General features: G+C 39.2%; 3 protein-coding genes across 4 annotated transcripts; 2 read left to right on the forward strand and 1 right to left on the reverse strand.

Moving 5' to 3' along the window:
• The first annotated feature begins 4,045 nt into the window (after window positions 1-4,045).
• Window positions 4,046-8,626, forward strand: LOC148421170 (leucine-rich repeat LGI family member 2-like). The gene is made up of 8 exons (XM_088419463.1): window positions 4,046-4,366; window positions 4,623-4,694; window positions 5,038-5,109; window positions 5,204-5,275; window positions 5,392-5,463; window positions 5,668-5,837; window positions 6,305-6,469; window positions 6,951-8,626. The coding sequence occupies exons 1-8, from the start codon at window positions 4,200-4,202 to the stop codon at window positions 7,787-7,789; spliced, it is 1,629 nt and encodes a 542-aa protein (XP_088275589.1). The 5' UTR covers window positions 4,046-4,199; the 3' UTR covers window positions 7,790-8,626.
• A 674-nt stretch (window positions 8,627-9,300) lies between these two features.
• Window positions 9,301-17,657, forward strand: LOC148421171 (coiled-coil domain-containing protein 149-like). Of its 2 annotated transcripts, XM_088420575.1 has the most exons (13): window positions 9,301-9,595; window positions 10,617-10,778; window positions 10,874-10,912; window positions 11,675-11,782; window positions 12,822-12,938; window positions 13,023-13,195; window positions 13,267-13,339; window positions 13,947-14,031; window positions 14,223-14,367; window positions 14,448-14,524; window positions 15,213-15,248; window positions 15,334-15,375; window positions 15,451-17,656. In XM_088420575.1, exons 1-13 carry the CDS (start codon window positions 9,545-9,547, stop codon window positions 15,900-15,902), a joined length of 1,560 nt encoding a protein of 519 aa, XP_088276701.1. In that variant the 5' UTR covers window positions 9,301-9,544; the 3' UTR covers window positions 15,903-17,656. The 2 variants fall into 2 exon arrangements, with proteins under 2 accessions (XP_088276701.1, XP_088276702.1); XM_088420576.1 differs by lacking the exon at window positions 15,213-15,248 and having other exon boundaries at window positions 15,451-17,657.
• On the reverse strand, window positions 16,487-18,952 carry LOC148421172 (extracellular superoxide dismutase [Cu-Zn]-like). The gene is made up of 2 exons (XM_088420577.1): window positions 18,794-18,952; window positions 16,487-17,657 (listed from the first exon to the last, which is right to left on the reverse strand). The coding sequence occupies exons 1-2, from the start codon at window positions 18,805-18,807 to the stop codon at window positions 17,024-17,026; spliced, it is 648 nt and encodes a 215-aa protein (XP_088276703.1). The 5' UTR covers window positions 18,808-18,952; the 3' UTR covers window positions 16,487-17,023.
• Window positions 18,953-19,215: the final 263 nt, after the last annotated feature.

A 19,215-nucleotide genomic window follows, 5' to 3' on the forward strand; every position in this document is an offset into this window, starting at 1 on the left:
TGTTGACCCGACACAGGACGGAAAACTCTGCCGGCTGCCAGAGCTTGTGCACACAGCCACGAGTGAGAGGGAGAGGGTGAAGAGGGGAGGAGGGGGGAGAGAGGGTGGGACCTCTGGGGAAGGGCTACAATCATATCACAGCTTCTCTTAATTTGACCTGCAAGATTATTTATTAGGTTTATTTTCTGAAACGCAGTTTGTTGCATGTGCCGTTCTAAACCTTCAGGACCTTCCGGAGTAGAACAGCTCCCTCAAATACAAGTCGAGTGAAAAAGTCTGAAGTGTTCCCACTCATTCAAACACGAATTTTTAATTTGCGCTTGTGCTAGTAGCAAAATCCAGCTGTTTCTGTCCGTTTTGCCACTTGCTGTCCACTGAAAATTACATCACAGTGTCTCATGCAGGTCATGTTACATTCGCAAGCTTGATTGTTTGGAAACACTTTAATGTTGTATTTTTAAATTTAATGTTGCTAAAGTTACTAAATTTGTGACCATGTCTAGAATAGAATATACGTACTGTATACAGTACATAGTGTCATTAACATAAAGAGGTGCTTAGAAAAGGCTTTGTTTTTGTCATGTGGAGTGTAATTGTAAAAAAATTTTAAAAAATCTTTTTTTGCACTTTGATGCACTTGGTTATTTTTTTCAGTTTTAGACTGAGCTGTAACCTGTATAAACGCTGTAAAAAAATTAACAGTTGTTGAAAGTTAATTTATATTGTTTTTTTTAACTTTGTTAATGTTAAAAAGGAGGCAGGTTTCGGTTTACAATTTTTTATAGATAGGTGGCACAAAATGTGTTTTTTTTTTCTTTCCTAGGGGCGGCTTGACAAAATATAATTAAGAAGCACTGCTCTAGTGAGACAAACTGATTGAAGAGACAAGTGTGGCCTCTGGCCTCACACAGGGCCCTGACTGGTGGTATGCAGCAGGGTGAGGCAGAGCCACCAGTTGCTTTGTGTCACAAGAACATTTTCAAAGCCAGAGTTTTTGTCGCCTCCAAATCCCTCTTTTCCTGTGTGGTAGCTACTTACACATTTTTAGCAATGATTTGCTTTTATTGCATCAAGTCTTTTCTAGGTGATGTTTAATCCATATTTTTTTATTGCACAAGTTGTCTTAAAACTAATTTTAAAAAATGCACACCCATGCGCACACACATACACACACATTGATTTATCGCACTAAATTATATTGTATTTGTTCAAATTTGTATTATTTGGGTGTTTAAAAACCCTCATTATTTCACTGGGGGTTTTCTATATTCAGGATTTCCCTCATTGCGGTGTGGGTGTTGAATGCAACCACCACGCTGAAGGAGAAATTATTGTTTTTTTTTATGTCAATTGTTTTAGCTTCAATAATGATATTGTATGGTAAGTAGCAGTTTTAATTGTATTAGAACTCCTAATTTAATTATTGGAGTAGTTGTTATTGCAACTGTCTCGTAGTATCGCTAAAAACTATGTGGAAGCAGAGCACATGCAGTGTGAGCTATTAAAGGTTACTTGATGCATGCCCATAAGTACAGGTTGAAGTGACCTCCGCAGAGCGCATCAACCGTGGCAGCTATTTTAAATGAAGACACGCGCAGATCAGTTTCTTAGAAAGGATACATTAAAACAGCAGGTGTTCAATCACGACTCCCATCCATCATCGTCTGAGACGTTTTTGCAAACATTAGATGCTGATTCAAAAGAGGGTCATGGATTAGAATCGATTGCCAACGTGCACCTGGGGTAAAAATAGTGTCCTGAGCAGCAAAGCAGCAAATCCCTTTGGTGTAAACAAGTGTGGCAGATGTGCAGAGCTGACAAGTGTTTGTCACACAGCTGTCTGTTTCCTCAAAGAGCTGACAAATGTCTTCCAGAAGGTGACAAACCTTCAGGGATGAATCACACGTACTAAATGCCAGGATACTTGAACTCGTAATAAGACAAACCGTCTGTGTTGTTAAGGACGCACCATTTAGAGTTCGATTATATTACGGTACATCTTACTTCAGGCTATCTAAAATCCAAGTTATTAAATGGTAGTCATTAAAATAAACTACAGTTTATAACTTTTACAAATATGTGCTTGTTCTGTACATATAAGTTGTATTAAGTATCATAGAGTATATCCCTGTTCAATGTGTTTATCATGTTATAGTTACTCCTATAATCTGTTATAGTTACTACTTTGCAATCTATCTATCTATCTATCTATCTATCTATCTATCTATCTATCTATCTATCTAGCTAGCTAGCTAGCTAGCTAGCTAGGTAGCTATTTAGCTCTGTCGCTAGCTAGCTAGCTAGCTCTATAGTTTTTTGCAATTTCAAAACAGTGCATACCAATGCTATAAATGTCTTAGTTTTAAAGCATGTAATGTGTCTCCAATTTGTTTGTTTTTAATTCCTGTATGTAATATTTGACCACAACAAATCAATGACCACATAAAACTAATGTTGGGATAATTGTATGAAGGTTATCACATATTCGTTCCTGCAACCTGTATATTGGTAGATATGGCTAATTCTGTTGTAGTTGTCATGTCTCCTGTAGCTGTAATGAATCACAGGCATGATGACCTAATCACAGGCACAATGACCTAATCACAAGATGGAACAGTACGGGGTCTATTGCCACAATCAGAAACAGTCCCCCACTATCAGAAAATGATTGTTACTTTGCTGCCATAATGCCTCCCCTAACTTTTCAGGGCAGCAAGTGGTTTTTTAACTAGGGCAAACCCTAACAAATAAAAGAGGGGCGGATAGACAGTGTAACCCGACCAGAAGGAGATCTGAGAAGCTGCAGGTTCCTGTCCGCTCTCCTCGCAAGAAAAGGTTTATTGTCTTCCTTCTGGCTTGTTTATTAAATGTTCTAGATTTTCTGAACTTGACAAAAATACACATAAACAAGCTTACGGTATACTGTAAATTGAATAGTCAATAGACTAATTCCACCATAATCAAAATACTCTAAGCTTACATTTGGAGAATGGTTAGCATTCACTGAAGTCCACTACCTATGGTTCCACAGTTGCTTTTCCATGGCCGCAGGGTAACAGGGTCAATTTCATAAAGTGTGCAGGCATTCGAGACATGAGCAAAATGTAACAACATCTGTGGTGTCGTGGTCACAAGTGAGGGGTCATTTCTGGATGAGTGTGAAAGACAAATAATACCATGAAACAGGTGTTTGTCTCTGACAAGAAACACATTTGAAATGTATTACAGTTTTCAAATATCATTGAAGGGCATTCAATAACAAAATGGCAATATAGCAAGAGACTTGGTTTTAACTTGCACGTGCCCATATTGTATTTGAGCTGGTACATGGAAGCTAAAAACAGCAATGATTGACGCAGAGCTGTTGTGAATTATGCCAGACATGGCAGACATGTACAGTTGCTTTCTCTTGGTGATAAAGATTCCGTTTCATCTTCTTCATGTCCTTCAGCAAATTTGGGACCTTGTTAGTATTTGCTGGGATCGATCATCCTGGCAAAAAGTAAGCTGGTGTCACTAGCAAGACCGGCAGCAAAAGCACAACAAAAGCCCAAGATTCAAACACTGGAACCTTCTGTAACAGGGCAATCCAACTGAGCCACAGCCACCCAGTAAGAACCAATATGCTGTTGGTGCCCTGCTGACAACAGCAGGATCAGCAAGAAAAAAAAAAGACAAAAACATGCTGATCTATATGCTCAACGGAATAACACTTAAAATCTCTGGTAAGTTTTATTTATTGTAGATGAGAAGAGTTGTATTTATTCATGTATTTATTTTGCTTCTTCTAATGGTGCCTACATCTCAAAAATCAAGCTCTTAGATTGCTGTCGCTTCATAATAAGTGACCTTGCCAATAGGCTACTACTCTGTCAAAGGTGGCCAACAATGTTAGCTCACCACAGGTTGTGCTCAAAAGATTTCGATTTTTTTTCTCATTTATTTAATTTCAAAGTAATGCTGTAGTTTCAGCAAACCTTGATTTTTTTTTCCAACAGCGTTGTGAGCTGGCTGCATCAACAATGTTTTTCTTGGGAGGGCGCAGCCGCGTGTCAGTCGGTGTCAGGACAGGAGTGTGTTCGACTACTGCATTCTGGATGTCGCCCGGACTGATAAACTGAAACAGCGGCTGGTAGAGCAAACCGCGCTCATTTTCTCCACATTGCAACAACAGCAGGAGTGACGAAGTGACGTCGACAATGCACCGGCTTCTGATCTTCTTGTTTGCGCTGCAGTGTATTTGCAGTGCTAACAAATGGAAAAAGAATTTCAAATGTCCTTCAGGATGCTCTTGCACGAAGGAGACCATCATGTGTGTTGGCACCTCGCACGTCCCGCGCACAGTGCCGAGTGACATCAACTCACTGTAAGTAACGTCTAGTACTATTTACACGAACAGTAGTGTTGCCTACTTTAGCAAGAATTAATTCGTTCATTGTCATGTTAATTTCAAAAAAACGTATGCAATTTTCATGCAACACAAAAACTATTTTAAAAAAATTAAAGTGCCGAACATCCTTCGTTCTTCAAGAGTTCCAGCCATTGGCTCCATTTTCCGTGGAACCAACTAGGTGGTTTTGTCTGTAAACGTCCCAATGTGAATTTGTTTTATTCCCCAATAGGAGCATCGTAAACGGCTCCATTGCAGAAATCCCAGAGGGGATGTTTTCACTCATGCCTTCTCTGCAGCTACTGTAAGTGTGTTTGTGAAATGACGCCAATCATCAATTAATGTTTGCACAAAAAAGAAAATTAAACTATAATTACACAATTTAATAAGAGTTGCATTTTTTTCTTTGTACAGAGATAAAAAGAACCAGAAACAAAACATTAGACCAGATTCCCCATATAGTATAATGAAGTGTAAGATACTGAAAACTTCCATCACATTATTTATCTACCTCTTTGAGAAAATGTGAATTATTCTTTTTAAGGGATGTAATTTATGAAGATTGGAGCTTAGTAAATTGTGCAAGTGTTCCAAATTTGATCTTTTGTCTGTAAACAGTGAAACAGGCCTACTCTCCTATTTTGCAGGCTTCTAAATGCAAACTCTTTGACCACAATTAAAGATGATGCTTTCTATGGTCTTCCACGTTTGGAATATTTGTAAGTAATTTAAACTAGCTCATGAGCTAATTCAGAAAAATAATTTTTCTATCTTGCCCACTTATTTATGCCACCCTATTATGCTGTTTAACAGATTCATTGAAGGGAATTCAATTGAAACCATCACCAAAAAGGCCTTCCGTGGTCTGCGAGATCTGACTCATCTGTAAGTCAAGTTACTTCTTATTTGTATACAGCCAGTTCTAAATCACAAACCATCATAGCAATGATGAGTAATACAACATTTGCTGATAATATTCTCTCTTTGGGGCTCATGTTTAGGTCCCTTGCCAATAATAAGATGAGGTTCCTGCCAAGAGACCTGTTTTCTGACTTGGATTCATTGCTGGAACTGTGAGTAAGCATTTTGTATATGCAGTGCGTGCGTGTGTGTGTGTGTGTGTGTGTGGCTCACTGCACTCTACTTCAGCTGAGTCAGGCTGTCCTTTGTGTTCGACAGCATTACTGTTTCCCAAATGAATATTAAACGCAAATATCAAGTCCAGTCTTTACTGCAGTTGTAGCATTAATTTCTTTGTTCCCCATGTCTGATGTTAGAGATCTGCGTGGTAATGCCTTCCAGTGCAGCTGTGAGAACAAGTGGCTGATGACATGGCTGAAAAACACAAATGCCACAGTGTCAGACGTCTTCTGTGCAGGCCCCAGTGACATGAAGGGCAAGCGTCTCAATGACCTTCCCATCGCACCAGGCCAGTGCATGTCTACAGGTAAACAGAAATAAAGCCAAAGCAATCACTGGAGATTCCAACTGGGCTAAAGATACCTTTTGGGGATAGAAAGGGAAGAGAATAATCAATGAAACTATTTAATAATGTATCATGACCTTATGTATTTATTAGAGGTCACTACTTCTACCTCAAAGAGTCGGTGCTGGCTATATTGTGTAATTTATCTTATTCATACTTGTCTTTTATCATCCATTAATAAATTTTCTATGCCGCTTATCCACATCAAGTTTTTGGGTTAGCTGGAACCGATTCCATTGGACTTTGGAGGAGCACGTCTGATCATTAGGGTTCAAACCATTTAAATTTAAATCCTGTTTTGGAAACATTGTTGCTTTTTGCAGTACTAACATTTTAATTGAAGAATTCACACTCATTTACATTACAAGCTAATGTAAAAGCTAATTTGCAATTATGAGTACTTGTCCATTTTTCTTTATCCCCTGCAGACTTTGTGCGACACCAGTCTATTCCGATTCAGTCCATGTCAGCGGACATCTTCTCCTTTAATGAGGACATCTATGTGGCCATGGCTGCACCCAACTCAAACAGCTGTGTGGTTATGGAGTGGGACCACATCGAAATGAATTTCAGAAAATTTGACAACATAACAGGTTGGACAGCATCCATTTTAAGATAGCAAGGATTACATCGACATTGTCTGTGATAAAAATCGACTTCTTTTCCCCGTGATTTTGAAAGCACTTTAACTCCTTAATATGTGATTGTTTCACAACCTTTGTTCAGCTAAAGCATATAATGTAGCTTGCATTGTGAATATTTCACGGGACACCATCACAAAAGATACACACATGCCATAAATAATGTCAATCTTAACTGAGTTTGTTAATAACAATCTGTGCCAGACATAAAAAACATCAAACTATTACTCTCATCTATGAATGGCAACAGACCTTCACGCATGTAGTGGAAGAGCATTAAATTGTTCAATACATGTCGCTAACATAACAAAGATGCATGATTTGTAATGGAGTCATATCTTTTGGCACACTTGAAGATCTCTAACGGCCCACAAATGTGCTGGCAGCTCTTTGATGTGTTGTACTGCCACTGATGGGCAATTTCTCTTCACAGGGAAGTCTGTCGTTGGGTGCGCATCAGTTCTGGTTGACGAGCATGTCTTGATCATCGTCACACAGCTCTTTGGGGGCTCACACATTTACAAATTTGATGATCAGCAGAACAAGTTCACCAAGTTTCAGTCCATCGAGGTCCTCAACATCTCCAAACCAAATGACATTGAGGTCTTCCATATGGATGGCGAATGGTACTTTGTGATAGTAGACAGCTCCAAAGCCGGCCTGTCTACTCTTTATAAGTGGACCGACCAAGCAGAGCAGAATCAAACTGGATTCTATACCTATCAGTTCCTCCATGAATGGTTCCGCGATACAGATGCTGAGTATGTTGAAATGGACGGGAAGTCCTACCTCATTTTAGCCAGTCGCTCACAATCGCCTGTTATCTACCTGTGGAACAAGAGTTCTTTAAAGTTCATGATTCACAGTGAATTCCCAAACGCAGAGGACGTTGTGGCGGTCAAAGCTTTCCGAGTGGAAAATGAATTGTATTTGGCTATGACCTGCTACATCGGTGACTCCAAAATACTCAAGTGGACCACTAAACAGTTCACAGAGATGCAGACTCTTCCCTCTCGAGGGTCAATGGTCCTCCAGCCTTTCTCCTTCACAGACAGACATTACCTTGCTCTAGGAAGTGATTATTCCTTCAGTCAAATCTACCTCTGGGACACAGAGACCAAAACCTTCCAGAAGTTCAAGGACATCTACGTGCAGTCTCCACGGTCCTTTACTGCAGTCACCACCGACCGCAGAAATTTTATCTTCTCTTCCAGCTTTAAGGGCAAATCGATGGTCTTTGAGCATGTTGTGGTTGATTTAAGTTTAAGGTAAAAAAACAACTTTGTGTCAATCGGATAGGTAATGTGAGACTACAAGATCATAATCTGAAAAAAATCCCTGTTCTATGGTAGTTTTCCAGAAGAGTTTCAAAGCAGCAAAATTAACTTCTAGTACCATGTTCTATGGCAGTTTTCCAGAAGAGTTTCAAAGCAACAAAATTAACTTCTAGTACCATGTTTGCTTCTGACAAGCCTGTTGGCTCCTTGCAACAATGTAAAATGTCAATGCAATATAATAAAATTCTCTGTATGCATATATGACTGCTCTCGTTGTACAGTAATACTGCATATCTCAAAGTCATATTTAGCCGTCATTCTATTATGTAAAACTAGAAAACTATTATGAAAAACCAAGAATAAAAGGCGCTGAGAAAAAAAACAAACATATTTGCACTTTTACAGATTATTCTGCTGTAATGCATCTAAGTACTTTGCTTGTATTCGTCCCATAACTATGTTGACTTAATGTGCATGATGCTTTATTACTCAGTAGAAATAGCTGAATGTGAGTTTCAAATAACTATGTAAATCTCAACACTCTCTCTTTCTCTCTCTCTCTCTCTCTCTCGCTCGCTCTCTGACCTATGCAAAACAAAAGTCTTATGCTGCTATTGAAATGCTTCTTGTGACCTTTTTCATATTTTTCTTTAATAACAGATTGTACAAAACGATAAATACACACAATTTATTGCAGACAACCTCTAACTATCTCTTTAATGATAAACTGTATCTGATGAATGTACAGCACACAAAATTCAAATAGTATGCATTTATTTAATAAAAATCAAATCAATCTGTTGTGTATTAAACGCCATGTTGGTTCGATTCATCTTGTGTTTTTCGTGTCAGTTTTTACTATTCCAATTACATGAGAGTCAATAAAATGCAAAGAGAGAACATTTTTGTCTGCAAATTTAAGATTGACACACTGTGGCCGGTGCCACCATCTAGGAAAAAAATGACCGTTAAACATCAGATTTAAGAAAATCTCATTTTATATTTTTATATCTCATGCGTAAATCAAAACACTCAATACCTCGCAGTTCGAAGACCATTGTTAGTTTTCCCAGGGACTACGACTGCATCATGACGTTGTTCTGACGTTAACTGAAAGGCGGAGAAAACCGAAGCTTAGGTAATGCAAAGGTGATATTGAGAGCATCATTACAGTTTTAGTTCTAATTGAGTAAAAAACCGGAATGGTTAAAACTATATATAAAACTTGCGTTCTTGCCACATTCTTTGAGCGATAAGCGTGTTCAAAATTGCACGTAGGGACAAGTCAAGTTGCAATAGTTAGGTAATCGTGTAAGTATTTTAGGGTGGCGAGCGTCACCTTGTTTTTACGTTGCATCATACGAAACAAATGTACTTAAGTATACATTTAACAGAAATAATTTACGATGGAAATTATTTAAAACCACGTGACGCGCACCCACACTATGGAAAAGTCATACGATTCGTTGAAAATGACACACGTGACTTGTGCTAACGCTAGCCACCTACAATCCATTTAAATTGAGATTTGCTTCGGGTTTAACTGCAGTAACAGGAAACGGCAAAATAAAAAAAATGCGCTACCATTCCATTGTCTACAAGAACATCTCTGTTGATTATTCCTCTCTATTATGTGCATCTTATTTTCGTTCATCACAAAAACGCAGCTGAATATATTTTGAGCAGAAAGAGCATGTTTGTTTGGCTCGCGTTTTAACGTCAGTCAGGATTTTGCGCATGTCACAGCGACATGGATCCGTCCAGGAGAAGCGACGGTGACTGGCAAGGAATGGTCAACGAGGTAACAATCTTTAAAAAATAAACAAACAAAAAAACTTCGCTTTAGTTTGAGTGCGCGTGATCAAGACCTAGCGCTGACCTGACGAATTGAATCTCACGTTATTACATAGGGTTAGGATACATACACTGCACGAAAATACCGGGGGTTAGGCGAAGCTCGAGGAAAAGCGCTCCTTGCCTGCAGGGTACATGCACAAGGAAGTGTCTTTTGCTACTCTTGCGTAGCGCAAAAACAATCGTGTGTTTTACTATGATTTTTGATTAGAAACTCGATTATTGTTAGAGTACAATTATCTGGTTTTGTCCTGTTTTGTTTTGCAGTGGTGTAAAAATAGTGCGCAAAGGAGCCCCAGGGATGTGTTTTGAAATCCTTACAAGGGGTTTACTTTTCTGTGTACTGTAACATTAAATAGCTCATAAGCCACCGATCCGTTTTCTACAACTGGTGTGGATAACACAAGGGTAAAAGTGACCTGGGAGTTATCCCAGTGTATTTTGTATTAAAGGTGGAATACACGCATCTGGGATTAGTTGCTGGCCAATCACAAACGAGCAATCATACTCAAGTTCTTGTGTAAGGACGATTTCAAGTCTTCAGCGAACCGATTGTGGATTTGTTTAGAAGATAGTGGGAAGCAAGAATACCTGGAATCAAATAAATTTGGCAGCAAAGCCATAAATACAGAAATTGTTTGTGCTAGCGGTTATGTGTGCCACACACTTAGAAGGTTTGGGGTACGTGTTTTGGCTCTGGCCTTTCTGCGTGGAGAAGAGTTAATGCGATGAGGTCAGGGTATATCCCTCCTTTTTGCTTATAGTCATGACCCCATCACGACAAACAGTATTAAATAGCTGGTTAGGTAAGAAAGAATAAGTAAACAAAACAAAACTCGAAAGCATATTCATATTGACGTTCCATTTCCAGATGTGTTAAATGGTTACATATCCCCTTCTAGCAACATTAGTTGTCTTGCTATCTAATAGAATCATTTGTACTAACATTTGTGTCCATGTGTTCACAGTTCTTAATTTGTAAGCGGAAGTTGGAGAGCAAGAAGGAAGCTCTGCTTATCCTGTCCAAGGAGCTGGATACATGCCAACAGGAGAGGGATCAGTACAAACTGATGGCTAACCAGCTTCGTGAGCGGCACCAAGGACTAAAAAAGAAATACAGGGAGCTCATTGTAAGATGTTAGCGGATATCACTGAAATGCCCGAATGGTCAAGTTTGCTTTAACAGATTGCATTCTTTCCATTTCCGAAAAAAAAAAAAAAACAGGATGGAGATCTCACTCTGCCTCCTGAAAAACGGAATCAAGTAAGTTTTCAAAGCCGAATGTTGAATTTGATTGCTCAGGGCTGATGGATTTCATTCTGTGTCCTATGATGGCTTCAATTCTGTTTTAAATTTTGGGTTTCCATCTGAGATGTGGTCTCTTCTCTCTGGCATTCAGTACAACTGTAGTGCAACACTGACACTGAAAAAATCTTTTTTTCTCTTCTTTGGCCAAATGTTTAAGTCCCTTGTCAAAGGCACTCTTAAATTTGTATTTGGTCAGTTACTACAGTGATAGTTACTACTGTATGTTTCAGCTTTCCCAAATAGCATATTAATTTATTTGATTGCTGTGCTTTGTAATGTGAGAAGTGTTCCTCTCAGAAGGTTTTACTTGGAACAACTTCAATTGACAAACTGCTGTCTGAGTCTTTTTTTTACTCACAACTGTACTTTTAAGACTAAATGAGCTGCAATAAAGTGTGCTCAGTTATGGGCGTACTTACTGTTTGTTTTATTTTTTTTATTTCTCTGTTTCATATTCATGTCATAAAATTGATTTACATTGAAATTGACAAAAAAAATCTGATTTAACTATTGAATTTGAGGTGAATGATATTCTATCCTACCAATATGCTTTTAAATGTGGGTTGTGTGTGTAAAAGAAACTCCATTAAAGGCCTCATGCATTATTTCCTAAATTGTGAGGCCGTAGTAAGATTTTTTCATATTTGTTTTGTTTGTAAAACAAACATGTCATTTTTGTTTGTCACGATAATGACTATCTAATGGCATCTCCCGCAGGTGAATTTAGCCCAGCTACTGAGGGACTCAAGAGAAAAAAGCAACCGTCTCTCTGAGGAGGTGAAGGAGCTGAAGCAACGACTGGCTGAAGCTCAGGGAGACAACAAGGTGCGTAACATCAATCAATGCACTTAATGTCAAACTCAAGGCCCATGATCCGAATACATAACACCTGGTGATTTTAGTATGCATCCATTTTAGCGTGTTTGCACTTTCAGATGCACTTTCGTCAGCGTTGCTTAATTGCCTTTGTTGTCAACGACGGGCTGCGTGAATAATTTTTTCCGGCGGACTTTGACGCAATATTAAAAGGAAAAGATGGGCTGACTTGTCTGCTTTAGCCCTTGAACGTGTGCTTGAACAAGTCGGCATGGATGTCGGCAGGCAGTTGGAGAAACGGCAAAAGTAACCTTCCACAATCCGGTCTAACAACAGTCGTCACTTGGGTAAAGAGTATCCAAAGTTAGATCATCAGCAAATCATCCCCGAAGACCTCCATGTCAAACAAATTGGTTGGGGCTGAAGATAACTACCCGTGGAAGATTAACAAGGATGTTTGCACAAATGACGCGCTGGAAGGCGAGGACTTCTGGGATTTTAATGGGAGGAGTTATTTTGGGTGTCAGATAGTGATGATGATTTTGAGGGCTTTTATATGAATTCACTTTCAAAGGTGTCAAAAAATAAAGCAGTGAAACTTCAAATCGTTTTTTTGTTGCGACATTAGTTTCACCATTTACGTCTACGTGCTCATGCACATTGCCTTGCACCTGTGTGCCCCCCCCCCCCCCCCCCCCCAAATGACCGCTACATTATGTTATTCGATATACGATGAAGAAATTCCCCTTAAATTTTAGGTAATGTCATCATTTTAATAACACACACCGTGCATTTTAATTGTTCAGCCATGATACGTGTAACCACTAAAGTCAGTGGTAGACGTATACTTGCGTTTTTGTAAAATTCACGCAAATCAAAGTAAAAAAGGGGGGGTCCACTCATACAAGAGGTTGACTTGTACATGGAGAAATACTGTAGTTTTTTTGCTTGTAACTTACTGCATTCTAGAATACACGGTTGTATGTTAAACATGTTAGCAAGTGTAGTCCAAAAAATGCAATACTCTAATAGCTTTATTTTCCCACAGCTCCTACGTATGACTATCACCAAACAAAGATTGGGAGACGACGAGGTAGGCGCCCGCCATTTCCCAGCACACGAACGAGAGGACCTGGTCAAACAGTTGGAAAGAGCCAGAGAGCAGGTGAACACAATTGACCGCTCATTTTCCATCCACCCAGTTAACCGCGGACCACATCAAACTTTTTGTGTGTTGGGGCGGCTTTAGAATGAGTTGCTGGAGCACAGCACCAAGTCTCTCACAGACGAGCTTCAGGATGTCAGAGCAGAGCGTGACGTGTTTCAGCAGAAGGCTCATCGCCTCAATGTGGAGATGAATCACATCGTTGGGAATGATGATGTTCGGATTTTAGATATCGACGCACTCTGCATGGAGAACAGGTTTGCTGGTGCTTAAAGAAAAAAATGCATGCTCTTTACATTATAAATGATTTAAGTTCTGATTACTTCAGGTATTTGCATGATCGGCTTTGTCAACTTCAAGAGGAGGTCATGTTGCTCAAGACAAATCTGGGCAAGTACAAGGTACATTTATTTATTTTCACACATACAAAAAAGATCACACATAACACCCACATTACATGTTGGATGCAAACAAAAGAGAAAATAACCTTAATGGTGAGGGTGTGCACTTGAGCAGAGAAGATTTGAATCATCTGAACCCTTCAGTTTGTGCAGATTTGATTAAAAATGTGAACAATGACATGACTAACTCAAGATGGAACATCAAACAAATCATGAACAGAAATAACAATTTTGACTTAATAAAAAGTTAAGAATAAAAGAGAACACTCATGCATCACAGGAAAACCTGCAAATAAGTTGCATCTGTTTTTGTGAAGAAATAAAAAGTAGGAGCTCGTTGTCAGAGCTTTACGGCCTGTTTTCTCATTAAAAAGGTAATGCGGTAATGATAAGATTATCATTTTTGTTTTTGACACGATGGCCTCATATAATCTCATGTGTCAAATTGTTAGACCAACCAAGAACATTAACAAATGCATGCTTAGACGTATACCTTTTTTCATTCACTAAAATGGGACTTCGCAACTGTAGAGGGAAACAGAGTTAGAAAAATGATGAAAACACTAAGGAAAAAATATGTACTTAATTCTTTTATAACATATTTCAGAGTGCCTTGGAATCCAGGAAGAATACCAGAGTTTGCGGGAAGCCTAACAGCAGTGCACTCACTGGAGTGCTCTCAGCCAAACAAGGTGTGATATAATCCACTTTACACTCATCTCACCATGACTTGAATTTTCTTGTTGACAACTAGCATGCGTTTGTGTGAGGTAAAGCTTGTGGACTATCTCTTATGTATGTGTGTGTGTGTGTGTGTGTGTGTGTGTGTGTGTGTGTGTGTGTGTGTGTGTGTGTGTGTGTGTGTGCGTTTGCACATTTGCAGTGAAGGAGCTTTTGTCTGACGAAAGCGGGTGCACGCTGCCTGTCACTGCCCAGTCAATCTCTGACCTCAAGTCTCTGGCCACCGCTCTCCTGGAAACCATCCATGAGAAGAACATGTTGATTCAGCACCAGCGACAAATTAACAAGTACTGTTATCTTTGTCTCAACTAGTACAAGTCTTTTGCAACTTCATGGATATGTTTATTAATGGACCCTTCATTGCCAGGGTACTTGGAATTCGAGTTGCAGAACTGGAGAAGAAGCTCAAAACACTGGAGACGTCTGGACTGTGGAGCCTGCCCGGTATTTGCGAAATCTCTGATCAGTGATGATCACTAAAGGAAATGTGTCTATACAAACAAGGCTCAAAATAAGCGTTTTTGTGTCACTGTGACATAGGGTTTGGACTTCATGCCTCATGTAAACACGTGGAAACGGTAAACTGAGAATCAAGTGCACATTGATGGTCCCAAAGGGACAACAGTTCACCTGTGTTCAAGAGTGCCAGGATCTGTTCTGTAGAAAAAATAAGGTGCACGTTCTCATGAAGGCCGCATATTCAAATAAGATTACATTAATGAAGTTGGACTTTTCAAACTCGGACAGAAGCAATGCCATTGATGCATTAAACATTATTAATAGTAATAATAATCGTTTAGAAAGTCATATTTTTGTTTATCATGAAACCGGTGCCTCAGACCTCTGGGATTAACCTGCAAAAAAAAAAAAAAAAAAAACACTTCACAAAATTTGAAAATTGCTTCTCAAATCAATGACTCACAAAAGTGCTCCAAAAAAAGGTCATTTTGAGCCTTGTATACTATAATAATGATATTGATTTATTTACTCAATCCCAAGACTTGATTGCAAAACCTAACGCTGTCTTGTCCTGTCACTTAACATGATTGAAAATAATAAATGGTGGAACTCATAACGTGATCAGCATGCTAATAACTCTTTCCTCTGCTTTTTTTTAACTTGTCTCCCAAAGGCCTCACTTACCATATCTCTGTGGGCATGTGTGGAAGTATGTTTCAAATATTTTGTTGTTGTTGTCGTTGTCACTATGAAACTACTACAATGGTAAATAACACTGCTTTCCTTCACAATAGGGGAAAAAGATGGCGGCAACACTCAACCAGCAGCTGCACCAGGTTGGCAATATTAAGCATAAAGACGTCTATTCCATCGTCTTGTCACTCTCTAATGCAATATATGCATATTCACAGAAGAGTCAGAGCAATGTTCCTCAGTACAACCAGTAAAAACGAGTGAAAGTGAAATGCCAGCAGAACTTCAGTCATCCCACTCGTCTTTCCCTTCACTTGAGGAGGAGCCATCTAGTATTCAAACAAGAAACTCGCCAAAGAGCAACGAGCTCAGTGAAAATGACCAATCCAAGGATGACGAGAGTGCAGGTGATGTCTTTCCCTCCTCAATAGATGTGAACACACCCCTTCTGTCAAACACCCCCGAGCAACCTTCTGTCACAACAAACCACACGAGAAGAGAGAATGATGAAGAGGGAATGGAGAATGTTGAAAGGGAATGTATCATAATCGAGGAACACGTTCACAGCCCGACGCGCGATGTCGCATCAGTTCCCTTTGAACAGGAACAGCAAATTCGGCAAGATCACGGGGGGTTTATTGTGACAGACAATATGGCATGTTCTGTTTGATAATCTCAAGTTTCAAAGGGAACAGTAAGACGAAAACAAGACAGTTGTGCTTCTACACCTGGCGCTGTACATTCCAGAATACTTCTAGAGGCTGCTATTTACTGAATCTATATTTTGTTAGGAGCGCACATAATGATATACAGTACTTGTGGTGTTGTCTTCAGTCATTTTAGACAAAAGCTATTTCGCCATGATCACTGAACACATCAGATTTCAAAACAATAACATCAAGCCTACAGGAATTTCATTGGTATACATTTATCTGTGTGCTCCAGCACCAAAATGTAGCAAATAATAGTTTGTATGAAGAAAATATTTAAGTACCGGTACATGGTACATCCTCATCGACGTAATGAAAGAAAATGCTACGGCAAGGATTAAAGTTACATTTTGCAAATAAATAAATCTCAATCAGGTCAGACAAAAATCAGATTCAATTTATTATTTTGATTTTATCCCCCCCCCCCCCCCCCCCCCATTATGAAAGATGGATTTGCGGAGGTGTTTTTTCAATGAAGTTGACAAATAAATGATAATTGGGAATGTATCCTTGGATTACACAAATCACCATGACAATTTAAAAATTGTTGCAACAGCTATATTTATTCACAATATTGTCAATTAAAGCCACATGGACTGAATGTGTACTCTATGTAAATGTTGTCGTTTACAAGTATTCATTGGTTAACACGAAACAAAATGTGAGTGTACCTTTTAAAGAATATGTCTGTGTTATGTACACCAGGGTAGAAATGTGGATGCGGTTACAAGATTTTCCACAGATTTTTTTTTGAGGCAGGAGGCCACTATACCTGGATTTAAGTTATAAGCACTGGTCATTTTGTGAGGCGAAAGGACTAACTGTAAAATGTATTATAAGTTGTGTTTGTGTCAAATGAATGTCTTCAAAAATAAACCACTTTTCAGGTTTTCCCAGCTAAGCAGGTAAAAGTGTCCATCAATCTTGTTTATCTTACAGAGAAGTCTAATTTGTCAAGTTGAGTAGATTTCTCGGTGGAAACTGGGCTTTTATAGACTCTCCTTTTACATTTGTCAGACTAATGCGTGTGTAGCAGAAACTGGAAAAATTCAACAAACAAAACAAACTCAAACTGGTAAAATTAATTTTTGCGCATGCGCCGATTGATTTGCCCCGAGTACGTATTCCAAAGATTTGGGGATGTAATCCCAATAACACAACATCCGAGCCTGCGTCCGGCATTTCCATGGAGCAGGCTGCCTGCATCCCCCCCAAGGCCAAAGTCATCCCGCCTCTCATGTACCACCACTGCTCTTCCAAGTACAGACAAACTGCCAAATAGTGTGGCCTCAGACTCAATAGCTACTTGGATTTTGCCTTGTTGGGGCATAAAGTGTCCAAAATCTCCAGGGTGGTTGGGATGATTGACACCTTGAGGATTGTAGTGGCCTCCGGTGGAATCGCATCCCCGTTGCAGGTCCCCGTACTGATGAATGTGCACGGCCCTTTGCTCTGGCTCGCCCCCCACGGGGAATCCATTGAACCGGAGAAGGACTTTGAGCTTTCCCTGAGGATAATCCTGCTTAAAGAGTACTTGGCCGTAGACTTTGGGCAAACCCTCAACCAGTGAGGAGCTTGGTCTCATTTTACAGACTGCATACAGAGTTCCATTGTTTTGCCAGACCTCTGCTGGAGCCAAGGTGTCTGTGGTGGCTGAGGCACACTGACAGATGGACAGCACAAACAGAAGTGATACCCCCGCTATACACTTTGACCTGGAAAATATGAAAACATGATGCATCATAGTACAAACCCCAATTCTAATTAAATTAGAACAGCGTGTACAATGTTTTTTTTTTTTAATTATTATTATCCTTTTTAATCTACATTTAAAGGTAAGATTTTAAAATATGTTTGGCCGTTTTCCATAGTAAAAAGTTAATGTCTATAAACTTGGGGACTTCTCTATTTTTAATGTACAAATATTATAACTTTAAAACACATTTTATCATTTGATGTTGACTGAAAAGGACACGATCTGATTGGAGCTCAGGTAATGACCAGTCATGGTTTAGCTTGTGAACATCACGTGATCAAAATCCAAAACAAAAACAAACAAAAAAACAGGTGATTGTTTTTTTTTTGTCTTTTTGTCTTTTTTGTCCTTAAAAAATGTCCAATTTATTAGAGAATAAATATGAACGTTATATTTCTGAAAACGGCTCAATCGCTCATGCACTTTGTTCAAACTGGATGGATGATGGATGGATGGATGGATGGATGGATGGATGGATGGATGGATGGATGGATGGATGGATGGATGGATGGATGGATGGATGGATGGATGGATGGATGGATGGATGGATGATGTGGCGTTGTGCTTTAGGTAGCAGCTGAACTCTAAATTAAGGCCTATCATGGTTCAGCGAACGTCACATGACCAAAACCCAGGGAAAAAAGGGTGCATCTTGATTGGTCTTGATAATTGTCCATGAAAAATCATGAAATGATTTTGAGAAATCATTAGAAACTAAATGTTAACTTTTTATTGCTGCAAATTAATAAATATCTAACACATCTCTTCGTTTAAAATGATACGTGATGTACTTTTACTAGGTTAACATATGTGAAAACCTACACGAACCAGCCGCTCAAGTGAGCAGTGTGATCTCACGTCTGTCATTAAATTCTAAAGGCCGGCAAGATGTCCTAAGGTAAATTATAGGTAAATTAGACAACGAACGAAATGGGTTATACACATCAAAACGACGAAATACGCATTTGTCATGCACCACGAGTTATAGAATTTGGAAAGCTGGTACAATATCTGTCAGCATTATATAGAAACCTTTTAATTGCCTCCGTATTGTCCTTAGCCTGCTCAGTTTTTGAGAAAATGAAATACACTCACCAGTATAGACGCATTGTTAGTATAATTGAGAAGGCGCTGCAGATCTCCTCCCAAGATACACTTTCGCGCTGGAAGTTTTGCTGCGAGGACCGTGTGACAAACAAAACGATGTTTTTTCGCTCGTATTTGTCTTTGTTGTATAATAAGCGAATCGGTGGGCGTCGCTGAGGGTGGAGCGCAAATACACATTAGAATATTTTTTATTTGACTACTTAAAGTCTTTCATGCCATCTCGGTGTAAAGTTTCTGTACTTCTGAAAAAAATGATAAAGGAACGGGAATTTTAAAACGATTTTTATTTATATTTATTCGTATTTTTATGTTAAGGAATTTTGTTTAACGGGCGCGATGTGGCGAAATCGAACCAGTTCCACTCCTGGACAGCTAGAGGCGGTAATCGCTTAGTGACTATGACGATCTAT

Source organism: Hippichthys cyanospilos, chromosome 7 (assembly GCF_059441005.1).
Source record: "Hippichthys cyanospilos isolate Australia breed blue-spotted pipefish chromosome 7, RoL_Hcya_1.0, whole genome shotgun sequence".
In the NCBI taxonomy this organism is placed as follows: domain Eukaryota; kingdom Metazoa; phylum Chordata; class Actinopteri; order Syngnathiformes; family Syngnathidae; genus Hippichthys; species Hippichthys cyanospilos.